We start from the raw sequence: 20386 nt of genomic DNA on the forward strand, positions 1-20386 counted from the left end.
CGATTCACATTTAGCCGCAAAAAGTACTGATACAAACTGTTATATGTCTATAGGACTCAGCTAAATGTCTAGGATCTATTTGTGGCAGGATTTGCCAATCATCTGTTAATATCACAAAGATTTAGTTGGATCATTGATGCCGTTGAAGCTGATGTACAGGATCCTTAGTACGGACTACGGAGTACTTTGGTGTTGCTCTGCGCCGGCTAGCTGCACCCAGAAGCAATAAGCTCAGAAAATATCTCACACCTTAATCATGGGCCATTTTTCTCATCCTTTTTATCTATCTACAACAGCCTCTAATTAAGATTAGCCTGCATCGGTACTCAAAAGGATTGATCTTCTCTCTTGACATATCTCTTTTCGCGTCACCTTGTCCGTTTGTTACGTCCTCTTCCAAGCGCGCCGTTCTCGTCATGGCCGCCAGCCAAGGAGCTGTGTCCTTCGATGCCATCATCCAAGCGGGTAAGGCCTCCAATATGTCTCAGAATCCTCATCGGAATTGTGCCTTTCTGATTGCATCCTGAGCATTCAGACCGCAAAAAGAGAAAGAATGAAGAACTCGCAAGCAAAATCCTTGGTAAAAACAAAAAGACTGTCGCCGCGGGCGCGGGAGCTGGAATCAAGGCTCAGAAAGCGAAGCCAGGGAGTCTCGCCAGTCGAATTGGTGTCGTAAAGGTATTGTGGGATCCGCGCTTCATACTATTTAGCGCATGACCAAGGGCTCACATTGGAGTACTGTACTTTTAGCCTTACGCATCAGCTACATCGAAAACTACGAAGAATCATCGCACACAGCCAGCGCCGGTACGAGCAGCGCACTCGCAACCAAAACGCGCCAGCAAACGTCGCCCAGACGAGGAGCGCCTTCTTTCAGCGCTCAATCCAGCGAGTGGACAATCAACGGTGCGCGACAATCCGGTTGGTATAACTATTCGAGGAGCAGGGTCAGGATCTTTCGTCGTGATCGGGAGCAATTTCGCTCCAGGCACTACAGCAGCAGACATCCAATCCGCTATTGAACCGTTATCGGGACAGATATTGAGCTGTTGGATCACCTCGCAGCATCCTACTGTCACGGCCGAGATCACGTTCGCCGACAAATGGGCCGCAGAAAAAGCCATTGCCAACTTCCACAACCAAAGGGTGATACTCCCAACTGAACGTTGATATTCCTTTTCACTGGCTGACAAACACAAAGGCTGACGGCAGAATTTTGTCCATGCGGTTCAAGCACTCCACGGCCGAACCGACACCTTCTCAGCACGTACAGAGCCCTCAGTCCTCATTCAGCAATCTACGAGAGCAAGCGGATCGCGAGCGCCGTCTAAACCGGAAAGCCGAACCTGCCGTGCAGGATGGAAGACACGGTTTCGCAGAAGGAAATGCCCAAGTGCTTTCTCAAGACGATTCTCGGGGCAATGGCCGTTACAACAGGCGCAATGCGAGAGGCAACCGAGCGTACGGACGAGCTGGCAGGCAAACAAACCAGAATACGCAAGAGACTGGACTTTACAGCGATCAAATGATGGTCGATGCACCCACGCAGAACTCCAGTCATAGGGGTGGACGGCACCGGTGAACTGGCGCATTGTGCTCGAAATGGCCGGGTCATGCTATCACCGGATCTCTTACTTTTTACTTCGATGGGAAATCATCTCCTCTTTCCGCACCAGCCCAGTGCTGAGTACAGCAGGGACTTTTATTCCAGAAATCAGGTCTTTCGGGTGCACGCTCTGTGAGCGATCTAATTGTTCAATCTGACGATAAGACGCAATAGTGGAGGTTAATCACTGTAAATTAATGGACAATTGATAAGATAACATCACGTGTTCCGAAACTTTATTGCGGAGAAATTGGAGGTATGAACATCGGAGGGTGTGGGAATAGCTACATAGCCTACCTGGAGCAGTCTATCTCGCAAGCCACGTCCTTCTTAAACATATCTGATCATCATCGAACCTCCCCCGATGCGTACGGATCATTAACCTTATCAGATTGAAAGGCCGCCCCAACTGTACGTGCTTGAGAAGGCCGCACCCAAAAGATGAATAGTGCGACGAAGCGTGCTTTGACCCGACATGTTCGAACATATCAGTGTCGAAACCTACGGATAGGGTCGCACCGATGCTCCTCGACATTTGATCAAAGGCAGTGGTCTACACCACTCGCGAAAACACTAGCGAATGCGATCAAGGTATCTGGACATTCTCTGGCGTTCAGCCTTGCCGCGAATTCTTGCATCGTAACTGACAAAGTACTTGTCTTAGGTCACAGGGCCGATCCCCATCGCGGCCTTCATGCGCCAAGTTCTCACTTCTCCAGAGGGAGGCTATTACACAACTCGGCCTGAGGGCGGCGGCGAAGTCTTCGGAAAGAAGGGCGATTTCGTAACCTCGCCTGAAATCTCACAAGTCTTCGGGGAGTTGGTGGGTATATGGACTATTACAGAATGGATGGCCCAAGGGCGGAAACGCAGTGGTGTACAACTCATAGAGGTTGGACCGGGGAAGGGCACACTAATGGACGACATGTTACGCGTGAGTTATTCCAGCCTCGGCAGTAGGATTTGGAATGTCTCATGCTAATAGAGCTTTCGGCTAGACGTTCAGGAACTTCAAGAGCTTTGCGTCGAGTGTCGAAGCTATCTATCTGGTTGAAGCTAGCCCGACGTTAAGAGAGGTCCAGAAACAGCGACTTTGCGGTGACGAGGCTATGGAGGAGACGGACATTGGTCACAAGAGCACCAGCAAGTATTTCAATGTCCCGGTGATCTGGGTAGAGGACATTCGATTACTGCCTCATGGTGAGACCAGCATTGAGCTTCCAGACTGTTGTAGGGCCAGTTAACTGAGACATTTATGCAGAGGAAGACAAAACGCCATTCATATTTGCCCACGAATTCTTCGATGCACTTCCAATCCACGCTTTCGAGTCCATCCCCCAGCGCCTGAGAATCAGTCCGAGCAGAACGAGATTATGACTCCTACCGGCCCTGCGAAGCTGCACCAACCCATGAAACCCGCCAATACCCCCAGTGGCGCGAGATCATGGTTACATTGAATCCCAAAGCAGTCGAAGAGAATATCGAAGGCGAGCCCGAATTCAAGCTGACACTAGCCAAGGCATCGACTCCGTCTTCTCTCGTGATCCCGGAGATCTCAGAGCGCTACCGGAAGCTCAAGTCTACACCAGGTTCTACGATTGAAGTCAGTCCAGAAAGCCGCATATATGCATCCGACTTTGCTCGTCGCATTGGCGGTTCGTCGCAACCGCCTCGAACTGTGGGCTCGCGGAATGCACCCGCCGCGCTGCCGAAGAAGGTACCATCTGGAGCAGCGCTGATCATGGATTACGGAACGATGTCGACCATCCCTATTAATTCGCTCCGCGGGATCCAGCATCATCGGAATGTGCCGGCGCTTTCGTCGCCGGGCCAGGTCGACGTGAGTGTTGATGTTGATTTCATGGCTCTTGCGGAGGCGGCAATTGAAGCTAGTGAGGGTGTTGAGGTTCACGGACCGATAGAGCAGGGAGATTTCCTGCAGGTCATGGGCATTGCGGAGCGGATGCAGCAGCTGCTCAATGGAGTCAAGGATGAAGAGAAGCGCAAGACTCTCGAAAGTGGGTGGAAGAGGTTGATCGAGCGGGGCGGGGCGGCATGGGAAAGCTCTACAAGTTCATGGCCATCATTCCGGAGAATGGTGGGAGAAGGAGACCTGTTGGATTCGGCGGGACTGTTCAGATGTAATATTGTAGTAATACCTGCGATTCTTTCTGCGTACTTATTAAGACAGCTGTACGATAGATGTATATATAGAAGAGGTATCCACAAGCTCTTAGCGTGTATAGACAAGTGGTTGCGTTAGAAGGCTCTATAATCATTGCGCCATCTTGTTTGCAGCGTTAGAACCCGCCATATCCCGACGCACCAGTCCAACATGGCGTGGCACTGAACTGAAGCTCACCGGCACCCGGCCGTTGTAAACCGGACCCGAGTCCTCCTCGCGAGGCTTGTAAAGTCGATGGAAAGCGCTGCACGTCGCATGGGGTCACTGTTACGAGACGGTCCGAACGTGTTTCAATACTCCCTCCATATATCCTCGACGTACGCCTCTGTCAGCCGGGTGTCTTTACCATATTTCTCCTGCCACTGGACAAACCCGCCCTCGAGGACATAAACCTGCTGCTTCTTGCTCTCTTCAGGACCCAATGCCGCCTCTCGCTCGCGCGCGTAGCGGAGGGCGGCAGATGGGCCGCGCTGTTGGCTCAGAGCGCAGTGGAATACAACCTTTTCTTTGTCTTTGAGCGTTCGGACCAGTTCCGGCATGCGATAGTCGAGTGATGAGCTTGGAACCCAGGTGGAGGAATAGATATGCCCGCCGATGTGGTCTGCAAAGAAGAAAAATCAATTGGAAAACAGCGGAAAGACGTGTAGGTAGTTTCGCGTCGTACCCTGGTCTCTTACGTCGATGATGGCAAGCTTGTTGGGAGAACTGGTGGAGAGAAGAAGCTCGGAGAGAACATCCCGAGTCATGCGGGGAAGGGTTGCTATTGTGATTGAGGACATGGCTCGTTTATGGCAGTTGGAAGACTGCAGGTTGTACTGCTGATGCTGTGAGCTGCCGTGCCGTCTGAAGGTCTTCTAGAGAAATTCAACTCTGGCTTGTCAATTGATGTTCTCGGATGTTAGAGTCGTTTCGGCTGCGGAGCATCTATAGACATGGCCAAGTCACGTGAGTGCAGATTTCCGTCTTGAGAATGTCCGCGAGATTTCCAGCGAGATATAACGACGCCGGGCACTGGTCTCTATCTTCACGAACCAACCATATTTTCCTTTTGACATTAGCGGTTCTACTCACTCTCTCTTCATAAATATCACCAATTCCTCGCTACTGCAAAGATGGAGGCACGATCCGTGGCTCGATGCCTCCGCCTGAGGCCGACATCCTCGCTATACACCACGCAACCCATCATCTTCCGCGGACAGAACGCCCTCCGATACTTCTCAACATCCAATCCCCTCTTACAAACTCCTCCTGCTAGGCAGGACCAACCAACCTCTACGACCCCAGGTCGACCCAGCAACAATCCAAGGTCCAACCCAGCAGCAGCACAGCATCCAACTCAAACTCCGCCGACTTCGACCGGATCCTCAACCAACTCAACCTCAACAACACCAACCGCAATGCCACAGAAGGGAGCCAGTCCTCCGACCCCCTTTCGCTCTCTCGCGCGGTCAGCATGGCCCCCGAGACAGACAGCTACAAACAGCCGCTCCGCCGGGTAGAGCTGAAATTGGGGCCTACGCTCGGTCGCCAGGTGCACGTGGAGCCGGAGAAGGGGGTGGATTTGACGACGGCGCTGCGTGTGCTGCAGGGGAATATCGCGACGAACAAGGTGCGGGCGCAGTGGCATGCGCAGAAGTTCCATGTGCGGAGGGGCCAGATGCGGAAGAACTTGAGGATGGAGCGGTGGCGGAAGCTGTTCAAGTTCTCGTTTAAAGAGACGGTGAACAAGATCCAGCGTATGAGGGCACAGGGATGGTAAGATGCATTAAGTGGTGGACTTGGTGGGCTGGTGTACATAGAGAGACGGTATGCATCGGATTCAGGGACTGGGATGAGGGAGATTAAGTGGACTCTGCGAGCAGAGAAAGTCTTTCCTGTCATGTATAACTATCTTCTAGCTGTTTTTTCTATTTGGTATCTGTCCAGAAAACATGGGTCCGGTTGATTGGTATTCAAGAAGTTCATTTTTCGTCAGAATTAGATATAGACATGAGATATACAATCATCCGCATATAGTCGTATACAACACCTTAGTCTTTCTTTCCATAGCCCCCGTATCCATAACCCCCACCACCAGTAGCGACCACAGAAGGCGTGCTCGAAGGAGAGTAACCCCCATACCCATTTATTTTACCACCATTGCCGTAAGCGATCCCAACCGACCCTTTCCCACGAGGAGTAGAGGCACCCAGAATCCCATCCCCGCGCCATCCAGCCCGTCGGCGCGCCCCATTCCGCTCCCAGTACAACGCCACAACCGCCCCGACACCCGCAGCCAGCACGAAGAAGAACAACCTGGAGAAGAACGACGCCACGCCAGACGATCCCTCCGCGTTATTTGGGCCCCCAGCAGGCCACCAGATGCCCTTCCCGCCTTCAACCCAGCTAACATGGAAGGTAAACGTGAGCGGCTCGCCGCGGATGACCTTCGTGCCGTGGCCGGCCGTCCAGGGATCGCGCGCCGCCTCGGAAACAGCCACAGCCGCGTCGTCCTCGTCAGCGTCTCTGTCCTTCGGAAGCGGGCCGTCAAACTCGGGAATCGAGTACGCGGTACCGGCCACGACGTACCCCGGGGTCGCATGCTTGCTCTTCCGGCTACTTTTCTTGGTCTTGCTCGACGCGGAGGCCGAGGGAATATTATGCACGAGGACGTTCATGTCTGTCCAGATGTGGAGGTGGCTGCGCTGCAGGGTACCCTGGAGAGCAAAGGTGAGGGGCGTGTATGCTGGTCCGCCATTGTCGAGGGGGAGAGGTCGGTGTTTTCGCTCTTCTTGGTATCAGGGGATGGGCCTGCCTGCGCGGATGAGGCGAGGGGTGCGGTGGGCACGCGACAGGCTAGTGGTACATCCGAGTGGACGTAATATTCTAAGAGGTGGTAGAGCTCGTCGGGGAGCGAGCTGATGGTGCAATTGATTGTTTCTGTCACGCCGTAGCGGAGTGCAAGCGGGAGGAAGGTCTCGTTGCAGGTCGGGAAGGGAATGTATTGCAGCTTGCCGAGATTGTCTGTGATCTGTACAGGAAGAGAGCTGTTAGCCAGAGGTACTCATATTGAAGGACTGCGTCGTGGAGACAGGTATCTCAGCATCCGCGTGCCCAGCAACAAGCAGCAAGGAGCTAGCCCAAAGGGGGAGGCATTACATGTTCTCCAGAGTCGCTAAACAGCAATTAGTATGTTATATCCAACAAGACCAAACTCTCCTTGATCGATAGCTGCAAGACTCACATTGTCCGGTTCAAACAGGTCACCGGCATAGGTTGTCCATAGCTGTATACGGCCCTGCCACTGGCGACATCACTCTTCCCCGCGGCCGCGACCTGCGATAGCGCGACGAGTATCAACGCATAATAACGTGCTAAGAATGGTATATGCGACAATCGTCTTTGGGAAAGGAACATGTTAGAGGATTTGACGCCAAAGCGGCGTATTGAGCTTCCCTCGTGGAATGATATTCGGAGTTTGCCAGAGTGGACACTGGACATGTGGCTGCCGCGGGATCAACAATGAGTCTCCCCCAATTCGCCGCAACGATCTCCCACCGGTCAAATCAACCGAAGTCCAACGCCCATCGTGAATAGATACACATGATATGTTTCTTTGTGATTCACGTTTGCTCACACAGTACCTATAATCTCCATTTCCGGCTCTGTTATTACAACCTGATATATACCCAAGAGGCTCTGAAAAATGTTTTACGAGATGGGCAACATCTTGAATTGATGGCTTTTATTTCGATTGTGTGCTATGGAAGAAACGAAGTGATCACTCATGAGTCGTGAAGAATTACATTTTTGTAGTCTGATTTGACTTGACCGGCCAACATCTAAGCCAGGTTGGCCTTCTTCTTGAAGGCCAGCAGCAAGCCGCTGGTGGAGGCGTCGTGGTCACCACCTTCTCCGGGTGTCTCCAGCTCCTTCTGGATCTTCTTGGCAAGAACCTTGCCCAATTCGACACCCCACTGGTCGAAAGAGTTGATGTTCCACACAGCACCCTCGGTGAAGGTGAGGTGCTCATAGTAAGCAATCAGGGCACCGAGCGTGGAGGGAGTGATCTTCTGGGCGAGGATAGAGGTGGTTGGGCGGTTACCCAGGAATGTCTTGTGAGGCACCAGGTTGTCGGGGGCGCCCTCAGTCTTGACCTGCTCAGGAGTCTTTCCGACCATCAAGGCCTCGGACTGAGCAAGGAAGTTGGAGGCCAGCATGCGCTGGTGCTTGCCGCCCTCGACGGGGTTGTGCGACTCAGCAGCCATGATGAAATCCGAAGGAATAAGCTTGGTACCCTGGTGCAGCAGCTGGAAAAAGCTGTGCTGGGCGTTGGTGGCGGGCTCACCGAACAGAATGGGGCCGGTGGTGTACTTGACGTATTCTCCGGTGCGCGTGATAGCCTTGCCGTTACTCTCCATGGAGAGCTGCTGCAGGTAGGCGGGGAAGCGATGCAGGTACTGGTCGAAAGGTGCTACGAGATGGGTCTGGGCGCCGAAGAAGTCGCTGTACCAGACGCTCAGCAGACCACCGAGAACGGGAATGTTCTGCTCGAGGGGAGTCTCGCGGAAGTGCTTATCCATGGCGTGAGCACCAGCCAGGAATTGGTGGAAGTTGTCGAAGCCGATGTAGAGGGCAACAGAGAGACCAATGGCGCTCCACACGGAGTAGCGACCGCCGACCCAGGACGCAAAACCGAACATGTTCTTCTTGTCAATACCAAACTTGGTCACCTCCTCCTCGTTGGTGGAGAGAGCGACGAAGTGCTTAGCAATGTGGGCTTCATCCTTGGCAGATTCAAGGAACCACTTCTTCGCGGAGTTTGCGTTGGTGGTGGTCTCTGCAGTGGTGAATGTCTTGGAAGCAATCAGGAAAAGAGTGGTCTCGGGGTCGGAGTGCTTGAGAGCCTCGGCAATGTGAGTTCCGTCAATGTTGGAGACGAAATGAAGGGTCATGTCCTCGGCGCCATAAGGCTTGAGCGCCTCGGTCACCATGACAGGGCCGCTATTGGTGTGTAAGCAATCGTTCAGCGAAAGAATTACCCCTGGGGATGGAAGCAACGCAAACAAGTAAAAGGCAAGTAGCAAACTTACAGATCCGAGCCACCAATACCAATGTTGATGATTGTGTTGATCTTCTTGCCCGTGTAACCCTTCCATTCACCGCTTCTAACCTGCTCCGTGAACTCCTTCATGTGCTCAAGCACGGAGTTGACATCGTCAACGACGCTCTTGCCGTTGACCTGCATGGGCTCGTTGGTGACATTGCGCAGAGCAACGTGGTAAACAGCACGGTTCTCGGTGAAGTTGATGGGCTCGCCCTTGAACATAGCATCGCGGAGTTCCTCCACGCCGGCTTCTCTGGCGAGCTTCACCAGGAGGGCAAGGGTCTCCTCAGTGAGGAAGTTCTTGGAGAAATCGAAGAGGATCTCGGTGTTGTCAACCGGGTTGGCGAAGGTACGGCTGAATTTCTCGAAGCGCTGAGGGTCCTTCTCAAAGTATTCCTTGAGGACAATGTTGCGTCCGAGGGAGTTGTGGTGCTCCTGGAGCTCTTTCCAGGCACCGAGTTCTGTAGCCTGCGAAAAACCAGGCATTGTGACTGCTGTGTAGGTTGAGTTGATCTGTGGTAGGGAAGCTCTTGCGTCAGTGCGGGGCAGGAGATGGAGGGTTATTAAGAAGGGAATGCAGCAGATTGAGGAGTATCGCGCAAATAAACAAATTTCGTACCTAAAAGAGGAGAGAAGTATGTGAGGAGTTCAGATTCAGTCTGAGGTATAGATAGATGGAGGAGAGGAAACAAGTTGAAGAAATTCTAGAAGCGGGAAGCACAGGAGGGCGATGATGAAGGCCGGGAAAAACAGCTAGCCTGCTCGGAACCCTGTTAAGATAGCTATGGCTATGCTGGTACTACCTAAGTGCTAGTAAGGGAGTGCCTTATGTCGTCAATCGGCCTGTTGGGGTCCGCTTGGAGGGCTGACGTGGGGCAGAGGAACCAGCGCTGAATTTATCCGAATATTACCTTACTCCTGACCAGGAGTGAGTGAAGGATGGATAATATTTTGCAAGATGATTATTTATCTCTGAGTAATAAAGTCTATCATACTCCTTTACATTTACCAAATCATTATTCATGAGGGTTGAATGTTGTCGAATATCCATTGCTCATCTGAGCACCCCCAAGGTGGAATTACAATTCCGCAGTAACCTTGTCTACATTTGCCTGGTCTTCTTAGTAATCTACTGCGTTCTAGACTTGGAGAAGACGATAATAATAAGAATACTCAGTGAGCAGTAATGCAAATGGAAGACGTTGATAAGGTCTATCCAGCTGACTTGAAGATTCTGGTGCTCCTCGGAGAATGTGTTATTGATGGACGACTGTACTCCGGCATCAACTTCCCTGAACGATCCGAAGGCCATTTCTCAATACCTTAATGCCAAAGAGCACCCGTGTTCCAGTTGCTGTACTGTATGCCGGTGAGCCTATTGAGGATGATCCTCAAAGTCCTGCCATAGAGTCTACCTTGTCCATAAACTCCATACTAGCATCCCAATGAATCCTGCGGGGTCCGTTCTAGAAGGTCGGCTAAAAGGTAACGGAGTATGGTAGAAGTCTAGTGGGAATAGTTTATAACGGTGATCATGCGCATAACAGCATTTCACTCTGCTCCCGTATCGTTGCTTATTCAATTGCACATTCTAGCCTTTGCTTGACAGAGTTACTGATCCTCTAGTCTCCAGTCTATCTGCACAGTTGCGCTCCTGCTTCTTATTAAGCCAGAGCTCGCAGTTCATACATAGATCCTAGGAAGCTCCTGGTTGGCTACAGTCATAGAATCTGGTTGACAGCTTCTTCTGTTGATGTCTTAGCATTCCTGCAACCTCTTGTATGAATCAGTATCCTAAGTTGTTTTCTGGCCATAATAGGCCATATGCAACGGGATATATACTTATTCATAAGAAGCGTATGGAACCGTCTCAGAGGGGTGATCAGAGTATGTCAATTCACAAGGTATAGTACATGTGTTCAAGAGCGTGAGGGTGAATATTAAGATATAGAATAATTCAACAAAGGCTTCTGCAGGACTGTTAGAGTGCAGTTGTATGGAGTAGTCACTAGATGGTCTGCACAAGGCAGGCCAATGCCCAAAAAGGAAATGCACGGACCATACCGCCTTCATGACCGACTTTATCACAAGTTTCTCCAAGGCCAGACTCCGACAGTGATCGCAGCGCTTGATCTACTCCTCAGACCTGCATTCTCAGCTATCATCTGCTGCAGGTGGTTATTCCTTTCTTACTTTCTATTTAATCAAGGGTTTTTATTCCTCATCAAAAAGCATAGCTAGTTCTGCCGGTATTTGATATTTTCCACAGCTTCCCTGTCCGTCGCTATCGGAGCGGCGAATCCAGCCGTGATGTACAATCCTTACCAAGGTATGCCCACTACGCGCAATTCCGAAGTCTTTGATCCCTTGATGTGCAAGGCGCTAACCCAATTTTACAGCTCCAGGTCTGTATGGCAGGCCTCCTGACTATGGAGCCTATGGAGCTCCCCCTGGCATGGGTGAGTATACACTGTTCTTTCATCGCGTGTCTTTCCATCTCTTCAATGTACTGATACATCTTAGCTCCTCCTGGAATGGCAGCGCCGGGACTGCTCCTCCCCCGGGGATGCAGCAGGCAAATATACCGCAGCCCGGTCGACCTGCGGGATTCCCTCCTAACTTTCAACCCCCCCCAATATGCCCAACATCAACTTCTCTGCACCTGTGATCCGACTTGGGACGTCCGGCCCTTCGAAATCAGCTACTCCGGACATGAGCAAGGAACGCGAGGCTCCGGGAAGGCGTGCGGGTTTGGGTTCGACGAATCTTGAGTCTCAGCGCCAGAATGTACGAGATGCGATGATGCAGCTGCAGCCTCCGACAAGGGAAGAGATCGTAAGGACTATCTTTGTTGGGGGTATCACCGAGGGCGCTGGCGGCGACGAGGGCATCGAGAAGATTTTGCGGTCCGCTGGGAACCTCAGGCGGTGGATCCGCGCTACGGATGCCAATGATAAGCCATGCAAGTTTGGCTTCGCAGAGTACGAGGACCCTGAAAGTCTCGGTACTGCTGTAGAAATACTAAAGGACGTGGAAGTGCCGGTCAAGAGACAAACGCCATCCGAGGAGGGCGACAAGAAGGAGGAGGAGGTGGAAAAGAGCACACTACTGGTTCGTATACCGTCATACCGGTTCATTTTACAGATCTAACCATGTTTCGATTAGGTGGTCGTTGACGATAGTTCCCTGAGCTATTTGGAGCAGTACGAAAACTCCAGAGGCGAACAAGACCCGGCGGAGCGTCAGGCGCGGCTCGATGCTGCGCGTAGCAAGCTCGCCAATGTTCTCTCCGAGCTTTTCCATCCAACCTCGCCCACCCGGAAGGAAGACTCCTCCGCCATCGATCGTGAAGGAGACACCGCAATGAAGGATTCTGAAGGCGCCGATGGCACCTCAGCTGAAGTTGTCACCATTCCAATCACTATTGAAGACGAGCTGTCCGACATTCCTCCTGAAATGAGGGAGACTGTTGCCAAGGAGATTGCAGCTTTCCGAGAGCGCAGCAACCGCAGGGATATTGAACGTTTGAAGCGAGAGGAGGAAATTGAATCCATGGAGCGAGCACGGAATGCAGGCTCGCGCCTTAATCGTCTGGCTTCACCCCCACCTAGCGCTCCTAGTGGACCGGCTGCCGGGGCCAATGGTGTGCCGCTTGGTCCACGAGACCGTGGCATGCCAAACGCACCTTCGGGGCCTAAGGGATTCGGCGTACAGATCCCCAAGGATTACCAGAAAGGAGTGTCGTTTGTCAACGGTGGCGCAATCAACGGCGCGACTGTGGTCTACACCGATAGAGATGATGAGGATACTGATGCAAGTGACGAGGAGCTAGAACGCCGACGTCAAGAAAAGAGAGAGGCTGAAATGGAGAAGCAGTTCCTTGACCAGGAACGGCGATGGCTCAATCGCGAGCGGAGCAGGACTGCAGCTCTGGAGCGTGAGAAGAAGCGGGATAAGGAGGAGGAGGCCAAGGCGCAAGAAATTCGCGATGAGGCTGATCGGCGGTATCGGGAATGGAACGACGACATCGAGGCCAGTCGCAAGGTGGAGGACTATTATGCCGATCGGGGCGCATGGCTTCGGAGCCGTGCTGCCTTCCGTGCTCGTGAGATCACTAACGACGAGGCTGACCGTGCGGCCGAAGAACGAGAGCGCGCTCGGTCTGCGCAGCAACGCGAGCAGGCACGTGGCATGGCGGACGACTTCCTCGCGCGCCAAGCTGAGGAGCTGGAGGCACGTACCCAGGCGCCCAGGGAGCCGCAGCGCTTCAAGCTTTCTCTTGGCGCTGCAGCCCAGAAGGCTCAAGCCGCCACCACCCGCCGGACTGTGGCCGAAGTGGAAGGACTGCTGGAGGACGAAGAAGAGCCCCAGGCGACCGCCAGACGACCCCTCATTCCCATCAAGTTCGACAGTGCTGCCGAAGCGGCCGGTCTCTCCGACGAGGAGCGGGCGCAAGCCGCTCGACAGCTGGCGGCAGAAATCCCCACCGACAAGGAAGGACTGTGGAAGTGGGATGTCAAGTGGGAGTTTGTGGATGAGTCTGTGGTCCGAGAACAGCTCAAGCCTTTTGTCGAGAAGAAGATCGTGGAGTACCTCGGAGTGCAGGAGCAGATGTTGGTGGACGTGGTGGAAGAGCATGTCCGGAAACACGGACATCCTCAGGAGCTTGTGGAACAGCTGGAGGAGGTGAGATTCCAAGTCGATTTATGATTTCAAAGCTGACCCAATTGTCTATAGGCACTTGACGAAGAGGCAGAAGTACTGGTCCGCAAGTTGTGGCGGATGATTATTTTCTTCTCGGAAAGCGAAAAGAGAGGTCTTTCAGCATGATCGGTCTGTATTGATAGGCTGGAGATTCGATAGGCTAGCAGTATTGGGCTGATAGGGTGCGTCTAATTTGATATCCGCCTCGATATGGGGCACAGTCCTCTGAATAGTTCTTCTATCCCCTTACTGCCCATCCCTCATCTGTATATTCGAAACCCACTCAACTCGAGCCTGTGTTTGAGGTATATGTATGCTTTCAAATATGTAGCACCCCAGTGCTCCAACGTCGCATTGGAAAAGTTACTCCAATCGCATTTCTCTTACTCATCCTTCATCTGACTGATACCAAATGTAGCCCTCTAGATGATCCAAAGTGGAACGCAGCAATTGCCAATGGGCTCGTGACCACCTTTAGTAGACCTTGTAGATAGATACTACCTTACTGTAAGTATGGAGTATTCAGGAACCGTTTCATCGTCTCATACGGGCATAGAAAATAAAATACGCGGAGGCGGCCCGATGGTCATGGGCAATTATATCATTGGCGGAGAAACACTGACCAAAGCTTAGGACAATTCCTCCGCCAATGGCACTGCAGTCCCACGCAACCCGCGGAGCAATCCAGGCGCAGCAGCCACTGTAATTGTTGTAATTGTTCCGCAGCGCAGTTCTGGATTGCTTGATTTAGCCTGAGGGGAGAGGGCGCCGAGGAGCCGTATATCTGGCGTGTCTGCCCCCCATGTCTTGGAGGGGTAGTTAAGAACCTTTTCTCTTGTCTTTGCTCTTTCTCTCAGCTGGGATTGAGATTTGCTTTGGTCCCTTGAGTGTATACCGAGTGACTTTGGTGCATCGAATTGACTACATTGTTATTCCCCCGCATTTCAGAGGTCAGTTTTTTTGCGCTGTCGTTTGCTCAATTGCCATATGAGCAATGATAGTGAAGTCCGCTGGTTGATCTGAACTGACGTTGATGTTTGTCTAGACTATTTTCCCTCGCGAGTGTTGAGCAGACGTCATGGTTAAGATCACTGGTTTCAGCACCCGGGATGTGAGGTTCCCTGTAAGTTGCGCCGCCCCAGATGGACAAACACCAGGTCAATTGGCTAAGAAAGAGTGAATTAGACCTCCCTCGACAAGACTGGCTCCGATGCCATGAACGCTGCGGGTGATTACTCGGCTGCGTACTGTATCATCAACACCGACTCGTCATATGCTGGTCATGGCATGGTACGCATCAAGCCTTTTGTGTCCAACAAACTACGAGCAAAAGAAAGAAACTAATTGGGACCCCCACAGACCTTCACCATTGGCCGTGGAAACGAGATCGTCTGCGCCGCCATCGGCCTTCTCGCTCCCCTGGTAGTCGGGAAGGACCTGGACGAGCTGACCGCCGACTGGGGTAAGACATGGCGCTACCTGGTATCCGACAGCCAACTGCGCTGGATCGGACCCGAGAAGGGTGTCATCCACCTTGCCCTGGGAGCCGTGGTCAACGCTCTCTGGGATCTGTGGGCCAAGACCCTCAACAAGCCCGTCTGGCGAATTGTTGCGGACATGACTCCAGAGGAGTTTGTCCGCTGCATTGACTTCCGCTACATCACAGATGCCATCACCCCCGAGGAGGCCATTGCTCTTCTCAAGGAGGTCGAGCCCACCAAGCAGGAGCGTATCAAGGAGGCTGAGCAGAGCCGGGCCGTGCCGGCCTACACCACCAGTGCCGGGTGGCTCGGTTACACCGAGGATAAGCTGCGCGCGTTGCTGAAGGAGAGTGTCGCCCAGGGCTACAAGCACTTCAAGCTCAAGGTCGGCGCCAACGTGGAGGAAGACCGTCGCAGATTGGCCATCGCTCGTGAGGCTATCGGTTACGACCGGGGTAACATCCTGATGGTCGACGCCAACCAGGTACGATCCCGCTCCCTTTCCGATTTAAGCCACTGAACTAACGCTTTTTCCGTCTTCAGGTGTGGTCCGTCCCCGAAGCCATCGAATGGATGCACCAACTTGCCGAGTTCAAGCCCTGGTTCATCGAAGAGCCCACCTCCCCCGATGACATCCTCGGCCACGCCGCCATCAAGAAGGCCCTCGAGAACACTCCGCACGGCACCATCGGCGTTGCCACCGGCGAGATGTGCCAGAACCGCGTCGTCTTCAAGCAGCTCCTGCAGGCGGGAGCGCTGACCGTCCTCCAGGCCGACGCCTGCCGTGTCGGCGGTGTCAACGAGGTCCTGGCCATTCTGCTGTTGGCCCGCAAGTTTGGCGTCCCCATCGTCCCCCATTCCGGTGGTGTCGGCCTGCCCGAGTACACCCAGCACCTGAGCACCATCGACTATGTCGTCGTCAGCGGCAAGAAGAGCGTGCTGGAGTATGTGGACCACTTGCACGAGCACTTCGTGCACCCTTCCAGCGTCAAGGATGGATACTATGTCACTCCCATGGAGCCTGGATATAGTGTGGAGATGAAGCCCGAGAGCATGGATGCGTTTGCTTTCCCCGGCGAGGAGGGCAAGAGTTGGTGGCGGACAGAGGCTGCCAAGACTATCTTGGAAGGTCCTCGGATATAGGCTGTTGAAAAAGGAAAATGTTATAGATTATGTGTTATGAGAGATAATGTGTTGTTATTCGAGTGTAAGTATGATATGCTATGATGCACTCTTCAAAATTCCGATGTTTTGCATATGTAAACTCGCAAATGAGTGCTTCGGTCTCATCACCAAAGCCAGAGGGCAAGAGACAACCAGACCGCCCTTCCTGTGTGCCAAATATCTATAGTACAAGTTTTATACATTAACCAAATGTTTGGTCTTTACGCTGGTACTCAGTTTGAGCACCGGTCGTGTCTCAAACCGACTTTGGTCTAAGAGAAACCTGGCCGATTCGAGAGGAACAGACCTTATGAGCCTAGCAGATAGCTAGTAACGTCCATTCATGACGGCTCCAGCGGTCTAGGCTCCCATGTGCACCCGTAATGGAGCCACCGGGGCATTCGTTGGCCGATCAGACGTATACTGACCGGAAGGTTACGTTGCATAGTCGCAAATTCCATGAGCAACTATCGCCATTGAATGCCAAAGATCTTCAGCGCCTTGGCAACGCCGGGCTTTTCTTGGGCTTGCTCTAGGATGACACGAGAATGTCCTTGAAAAGGTCAGTACGACGGAGGACTTGAGATGGCGACGGGACAACCCACCTTTGACGTCCAATGCAAGAAGCAGATACTCCCATTCATCCTTGTCCAAGGGCTTCATCATATGCACAATCACGATTCCGGAATTGAGAGGTCCTTCAACCTATAAAGGGTCAGCATTTGTCCAGAGTATCGAAGGTGAGCGACAAGTACGTGAAAATGCATCTTCATGTGCTCACGACCCTGCCGATCCTTGAAAGTTGAAGTCCTGAACCCTTCATCAGTTTCCGGGAGAAAACAGTACAACAGCGACGGTTCTTACGCAATAGGTCTATTCCGCTCCCATCGGCTCCCGGTGCTCTCTCCATACGCCTTAATCTCTCTTCGATCGCCTAGTAGATCCGTGCACCGCGGATCGTCCTTGATACGTTGGACAGCCTTCTCGAACTGCCATGTCCTGCTGTTGGGCGACAAGACCTCTGTATACAGCAGGTAGAAAACTCCGCCCTAACTGGTGTCAGACCGATTGTCCACTACCGAAGTCTCTCCAGGAGCGAGACTCCAAGGCCGAAGAACATCTCACCGTCAAAACTGCGCCGGCTATTATGACAAGAAAATTGACCGACTGCTGCGTCGCCCGCGCAACCTTTTCCCTCCCGCTCAATTCTCCCCACTCATACCGCCCATCATCGGATAGCACTGTGACGTTTCTCCGTTTCGGGGTCGCCTTGGGACCAGAACCTCCCCCGAGATCACTATGTGTTGCGTAGAACCGTGTCAGAGTCGTCATGCGGGGAAACGCTGGGCGCAAGAGTAGGGCGGCCGAGGCCTTCGGAATCGAAGTACGTGGGAGGAGATGAGGGCTCATCATGACTGTGTATCGGGGAGCGATTGACTATTACTATTCATCAGAATACACGCTCCCAGGTTCAACGTCAAGTCCGAAATTGTATTAAATTCATCTGCTCGAAACCGTCAAATCTATCAAAGTATTGCACGCGATAATCGAAACTCGGCCATGTGGGGACGGGCCCTGGATGCAGTGGGTCACGTGGGAAGTCTTGTTCCAACAGCGGTTCGAAACTTTCAGGGACTGTTTTGCGATGTAATTGCAATACAACCCGGATTGCCTGAATTGTTTACATGACCTTGTGCTTTGCGTCTGGAGTCCATCTTCGACGAAATTAATAAGTACTTGGCAGACCATATGACCTTGCGCAATCCATTCCCTAGGTCTATTGTGTCCAATTTTGTGTAAACTTTATTGTTTGTTGCAGCTCTCGCGGAACTCATCATCGTCACCCAAAGTGGCAACGCGTCCGAGGAGCCGAAAATTACTGGGTTGTTGTGCAAATCGTCAAAGGAGACGCTCCGACCACGTTCGCCGCATTTTGGATCTCTCCCTCTCCTTCAGACACCTGGATCTTTCCGTGCAGCTCGCTCGAGGCACGTTTCCTCTCGGCTTCATTCCTACATTTCGATTTCAGACTGCAGTCACAATGAGTGCTACAAAAGCGCAGTCTCAGAAGATTTTTGAGAAGCTCAAGTTGAAGCCCGCAAACAAGGTGCGCATTGCCCCTCCTTAACTCGCCTATTGCCGTGCTAATCTGCGTTTCACTCAATAGATATGCTTCGACTGCGGCTCCAAGAACCCGACATGGTCGTCAGTGCCTTTCGGTATCTACTTGTGTCTTGACTGCTCAGCCCATCACCGCAATCTTGGTGTCCATATCTCCTTTGTTCGCTCCACGAACCTCGACCGTATGCAGCCCCTGCTGCCACGGCCTCTCACTTGTCTTGAGGACTGACTAGTTGTATACAGAATGGCAATGGGAACAGCTTCGGATAATGAAGGTTGGCGGAAATGAATCAGCCACCAAGTATTTCCAATCGCATGGAGGATCCGCGGCTTTAGCTAGCAAGGACGTCAAGGTCAAATACACCTGCAACGCTGCTGTCAAGTACAAGGAGGAGTTGAAAAGACGGGCTGCGCAGGATGCTCAACAGTTCGTCCTTCAGTGATTTCCCGACTCTATCGGACACAAAAAGCTGATTTGGTCTTATTCAGATACCCCGATGAGGTTGTGATCACAGACGTTCCCGCTGCCACTGCTTCGGACGGATCGAGTACCCCTGCGGGTGACGCGGACGACGATTTCTTTTCTTCATGGGATAAGCCTTCTATCAAGCGACCCAGCAACCCACCTTCGCGCACAGGTACCCCCCAGTGGTGAGCCGGACTGCATCGCCCTTCCTGAACGCCGGTGCCAATGGCAATGGTGCTCGCTCGAAATCGCCTCTTTCAGCCTCGGACAAGGAGGCTACTTCGCCTGCTCCGACCGCTATCCGAGCAAGCGCTTCTGTCCGAAAGGCTTCGTCTACAACTACCGCGAAGAAGGGCAGCGTTCTAGGCGCCAAGAAAGCGCCTAAGCTGGGTGCTAAGAAGATTGGTGGAGCGGAAGCCATCGATTTCGAGGAGGCGGAACGAAAGGCCAAGGAGGAGGCAGAGCGCATTGAGAAACTTGGATACGACCCCGAAGCAGAACAAGCCGAGGCCGATGCCAAAGCCAAGACTTCCACTGCTGCCACCGCTATCGCTTCTCCTACTCCGATCAGCCCAAGAGCAGGTGGCTTCGGGTCTACCAGCAAATCTCATGAACGAAGCGGCAGCGAAGTGGAGCGCCTCGGAATGGGTATCGGAAGACTGGGATTCGGCCAGACTGTTGGCGGCGCAAAGCCTGCTGCTCCCAAGAAGCTGGGATTCGGTTCTGTTGCTCCTGTCAGAAGCGCTGAAGATGGTTTGTTTGATTTCTGTGATCTCTGGACCAGTTTTATTGTGTTCTAACCAAGTATCAGAGGAGGAACTTGAGCGCACTAGATCCCGATTCGGTAGCCAGAAGGGTATCTCGTCGGACGAGTTCTTCGGACGGGATCGCTTCGACCCTAATGCGCAGGCCGAAGCTAAAGAGCGACTCCGCCAGTTTGACGGGGCAACCGCCATCTCCAGCAACGCTTACTTTGGTCGTCCGGAAGATGATTTCGCGACTGGTGATGACACTTACGGCGATCTTGAGAGTGCAGCCAAGGATTTCGTTCGCCGCTTCGGTATCACGGCTGGTGATGATCTCGAAAACTTGACACAGCTTGTAGGTGAAGGTGCTGTCAAATTGCAGGGTAAATACCGCTGTTTTGCTCTCGGCTTTAGGATCTTGTCCTTTGACTAACGGTTCAAACAGGAGCTATCCGCAGCTATCTCAACAGCTAGATGCTGCAAATTGATTTGTCGATGTTTTTCTTCTTGTCAGTACAAGCAAGCTGCGCACCATGCTTGTTTCTACTTCATTCCCAGCAAGCCTTTTGTTCATTCAAATAGTGTTCTTCCCCATAGTATCTACTCACTCATCAATATATCCTTCCTTAGACTGAAAAATCATCCATTGTCCCGGTATCTGGGTTCTGAGAGGCTACATCTGCTCTCAGACTTGTCTCCAGATCATAACCCTAATGATGGTGATGGTTCCTCTACTCGGTTTAACAGCCTCTTCATCGAATTTAGATAATCTTGGTGAGGTTCAGATCTGTCTATGTCTTGAGTGCGGCGCCTTGTAAAATAGAATT

General features: G+C 52.5%; 10 protein-coding genes across 10 annotated transcripts; 6 read left to right on the forward strand and 4 right to left on the reverse strand.

Moving 5' to 3' along the window:
- The first annotated feature begins 234 nt into the window (after nt 1-234).
- On the forward strand, nt 235-1850 carry P174DRAFT_437211 (RNA recognition motif domain-containing protein). The gene is made up of 4 exons (XM_024826226.1): nt 235-465; nt 536-678; nt 751-1146; nt 1202-1850. The coding sequence occupies exons 1-4, from the start codon at nt 417-419 to the stop codon at nt 1580-1582; spliced, it is 969 nt and encodes a 322-aa protein (XP_024687385.1). The 5' UTR covers nt 235-416; the 3' UTR covers nt 1583-1850.
- Nucleotides 1851-1903: 53 nt separating this feature from the next.
- On the forward strand, nt 1904-3795 carry P174DRAFT_437212 (class I SAM-dependent methyltransferase). Its single transcript, XM_024826227.1, has 6 exons — nt 1904-2197; nt 2271-2540; nt 2605-2806; nt 2868-2960; nt 3004-3624; nt 3648-3795. The coding sequence occupies exons 1-6, from the start codon at nt 2048-2050 to the stop codon at nt 3749-3751; spliced, it is 1440 nt and encodes a 479-aa protein (XP_024687386.1). The 5' UTR covers nt 1904-2047; the 3' UTR covers nt 3752-3795.
- On the reverse strand, nt 3736-4568 carry P174DRAFT_500395 (phosphatase YCH1). Its single transcript, XM_024830968.1, has 2 exons — nt 4456-4568; nt 3736-4392 (listed from the first exon to the last, which is right to left on the reverse strand). The coding sequence occupies exons 1-2, from the start codon at nt 4535-4537 to the stop codon at nt 4082-4084; spliced, it is 393 nt and encodes a 130-aa protein (XP_024687387.1). The 5' UTR covers nt 4538-4568; the 3' UTR covers nt 3736-4081.
- Nucleotides 4569-4796: 228 nt separating this feature from the next.
- Nucleotides 4797-5771, forward strand: P174DRAFT_437214 (mitochondrial 37S ribosomal protein bS21m). Its single transcript, XM_024826228.1, has 2 exons — nt 4797-5075; nt 5120-5771. The coding sequence occupies exons 1-2, from the start codon at nt 4904-4906 to the stop codon at nt 5548-5550; spliced, it is 603 nt and encodes a 200-aa protein (XP_024687388.1). The 5' UTR covers nt 4797-4903; the 3' UTR covers nt 5551-5771.
- Nucleotides 5772-5821: 50 nt separating this feature from the next.
- Nucleotides 5822-7187, reverse strand: P174DRAFT_456445 (uncharacterized protein; the record flags this gene model as incomplete). Its single annotated transcript, XM_024829434.1, has 4 exons — nt 5822-6556; nt 6619-6801; nt 6930-6945; nt 7015-7187. 4 exons carry the CDS (start codon nt 7185-7187, stop codon nt 5822-5824), a joined length of 1107 nt encoding a protein of 368 aa, XP_024687389.1.
- A 300-nt stretch (nt 7188-7487) lies between these two features.
- Nucleotides 7488-9778, reverse strand: P174DRAFT_437215 (glucose-6-phosphate isomerase). The gene is made up of 3 exons (XM_024826229.1): nt 9497-9778; nt 8864-9390; nt 7488-8774 (listed from the first exon to the last, which is right to left on the reverse strand). The coding sequence occupies exons 2-3, from the start codon at nt 9361-9363 to the stop codon at nt 7613-7615; spliced, it is 1662 nt and encodes a 553-aa protein (XP_024687390.1). The 5' UTR covers nt 9364-9390; nt 9497-9778; the 3' UTR covers nt 7488-7612.
- A 1736-nt stretch (nt 9779-11514) lies between these two features.
- On the forward strand, nt 11515-13707 carry P174DRAFT_416513 (uncharacterized protein; the record flags this gene model as incomplete). Its single annotated transcript, XM_024824511.1, has 3 exons — nt 11515-11988; nt 12043-13563; nt 13615-13707. 3 exons carry the CDS (start codon nt 11515-11517, stop codon nt 13705-13707), a joined length of 2088 nt encoding a protein of 695 aa, XP_024687391.1.
- Nucleotides 13708-14347: 640 nt separating this feature from the next.
- Nucleotides 14348-16291, forward strand: P174DRAFT_500399 (mandelate racemase/muconate lactonizing enzyme family protein). The gene is made up of 5 exons (XM_024830969.1): nt 14348-14531; nt 14627-14704; nt 14767-14871; nt 14941-15546; nt 15606-16291. Exons 2-5 carry the CDS (start codon nt 14660-14662, stop codon nt 16203-16205), a joined length of 1356 nt encoding a protein of 451 aa, XP_024687392.1. The 5' UTR covers nt 14348-14531; nt 14627-14659; the 3' UTR covers nt 16206-16291.
- tim21 lies at nt 16268-17745 on the reverse strand. The gene is made up of 5 exons (XM_024826230.1): nt 17352-17745; nt 17091-17275; nt 16982-17036; nt 16832-16931; nt 16268-16779 (listed from the first exon to the last, which is right to left on the reverse strand). Exons 1-5 carry the CDS (start codon nt 17637-17639, stop codon nt 16694-16696), a joined length of 714 nt encoding a protein of 237 aa, XP_024687393.1. The 5' UTR covers nt 17640-17745; the 3' UTR covers nt 16268-16693.
- Nucleotides 17746-17915: 170 nt separating this feature from the next.
- P174DRAFT_447380 (ADP-ribosylation factor GTPase-activating protein) lies at nt 17916-20211 on the forward strand. The gene is made up of 7 exons (XM_024828660.1): nt 17916-18333; nt 18394-18529; nt 18591-18774; nt 18837-18985; nt 19075-19566; nt 19625-19942; nt 20005-20211. The coding sequence occupies exons 1-7, from the start codon at nt 18268-18270 to the stop codon at nt 20031-20033; spliced, it is 1374 nt and encodes a 457-aa protein (XP_024687394.1). The 5' UTR covers nt 17916-18267; the 3' UTR covers nt 20034-20211.
- Nucleotides 20212-20386: the final 175 nt, after the last annotated feature.

This window comes from Aspergillus novofumigatus (genome assembly GCF_002847465.1).
Source record: "Aspergillus novofumigatus IBT 16806 chromosome Unknown P174scaffold_1, whole genome shotgun sequence".
Taxonomy (NCBI): Eukaryota; Fungi; Ascomycota; class Eurotiomycetes; order Eurotiales; family Aspergillaceae; genus Aspergillus; species Aspergillus novofumigatus.

Excerpts from the sequence above, each read along its gene's own strand:
- P174DRAFT_437214 (XM_024826228.1), top strand. The coding sequence starts at position 4,904 with ATGGAGGCACGATCCGTGGCTCGATGCCTCCGCCTGAGGCCGACATCC. Across the intron at positions 5,076-5,119 it reads ACCAACCTCTACGACCCCAG|CATCCAACTCAAACTCCGCC; the intron begins GTCGACCCAGCA and ends GCAGCAGCACAG.
- P174DRAFT_437212 (XM_024826227.1), top strand. The coding sequence starts at position 2,048 with ATGAATAGTGCGACGAAGCGTGCTTTGACCCGACATGTTCGAACATAT. Across the intron at positions 2,198-2,270 it reads CACTAGCGAATGCGATCAAG|GTCACAGGGCCGATCCCCAT; the intron begins GTATCTGGACAT and ends TACTTGTCTTAG. Across the intron at positions 2,961-3,003 it reads CCCCCAGCGCCTGAGAATCA|CTGCACCAACCCATGAAACC; the intron begins GTCCGAGCAGAA and ends GGCCCTGCGAAG.
- P174DRAFT_500395 (XM_024830968.1), bottom strand. The coding sequence starts at position 4,537 with ATGACTCGGGATGTTCTCTCCGAGCTTCTTCTCTCCACCAGTTCTCCC. Across the intron at positions 4,393-4,455 it reads CATCGACGTAAGAGACCAGG|ACCACATCGGCGGGCATATC; the intron begins GTACGACGCGAA and ends TCTTCTTTGCAG.
- tim21 (XM_024826230.1), bottom strand. The coding sequence starts at position 17,639 with ATGATGAGCCCTCATCTCCTCCCACGTACTTCGATTCCGAAGGCCTCG. Across the intron at positions 17,037-17,090 it reads GAGCGGAATAGACCTATTGC|GACTTCAACTTTCAAGGATC; the intron begins GTAAGAACCGTC and ends TGAAGGGTTCAG. Across the intron at positions 16,780-16,831 it reads TCTTGCATTGGACGTCAAAG|GACATTCTCGTGTCATCCTA; the intron begins GTGGGTTGTCCC and ends GACCTTTTCAAG.
- P174DRAFT_500399 (XM_024830969.1), top strand. The coding sequence starts at position 14,660 with ATGGTTAAGATCACTGGTTTCAGCACCCGGGATGTGAGGTTCCCT. Across the intron at positions 14,705-14,766 it reads CCCGGGATGTGAGGTTCCCT|ACCTCCCTCGACAAGACTGG; the intron begins GTAAGTTGCGCC and ends AGAGTGAATTAG. Across the intron at positions 14,872-14,940 it reads CATATGCTGGTCATGGCATG|ACCTTCACCATTGGCCGTGG; the intron begins GTACGCATCAAG and ends GGACCCCCACAG.
- P174DRAFT_437215 (XM_024826229.1), bottom strand. The coding sequence starts at position 9,363 with ATGCCTGGTTTTTCGCAGGCTACAGAACTCGGTGCCTGGAAAGAGCTC. Across the intron at positions 8,775-8,863 it reads GGTATTGGTGGCTCGGATCT|CGGCCCTGTCATGGTGACCG; the intron begins GTAAGTTTGCTA and ends ACACACCAATAG.
- P174DRAFT_437211 (XM_024826226.1), top strand. The coding sequence starts at position 417 with ATGGCCGCCAGCCAAGGAGCTGTGTCCTTCGATGCCATCATCCAAGCG. Across the intron at positions 466-535 it reads CGATGCCATCATCCAAGCGG|ACCGCAAAAAGAGAAAGAAT; the intron begins GTAAGGCCTCCA and ends CTGAGCATTCAG. Across the intron at positions 1,147-1,201 it reads CCAACTTCCACAACCAAAGG|GCTGACGGCAGAATTTTGTC; the intron begins GTGATACTCCCA and ends ACAAACACAAAG.
- P174DRAFT_447380 (XM_024828660.1), top strand. The coding sequence starts at position 18,268 with ATGAGTGCTACAAAAGCGCAGTCTCAGAAGATTTTTGAGAAGCTCAAG. Across the intron at positions 18,986-19,074 it reads CAACCCACCTTCGCGCACAG|CCTCGGACAAGGAGGCTACT; the intron begins GTACCCCCCAGT and ends CGCCTCTTTCAG. Across the intron at positions 19,567-19,624 it reads TGTCAGAAGCGCTGAAGATG|AGGAGGAACTTGAGCGCACT; the intron begins GTTTGTTTGATT and ends ACCAAGTATCAG.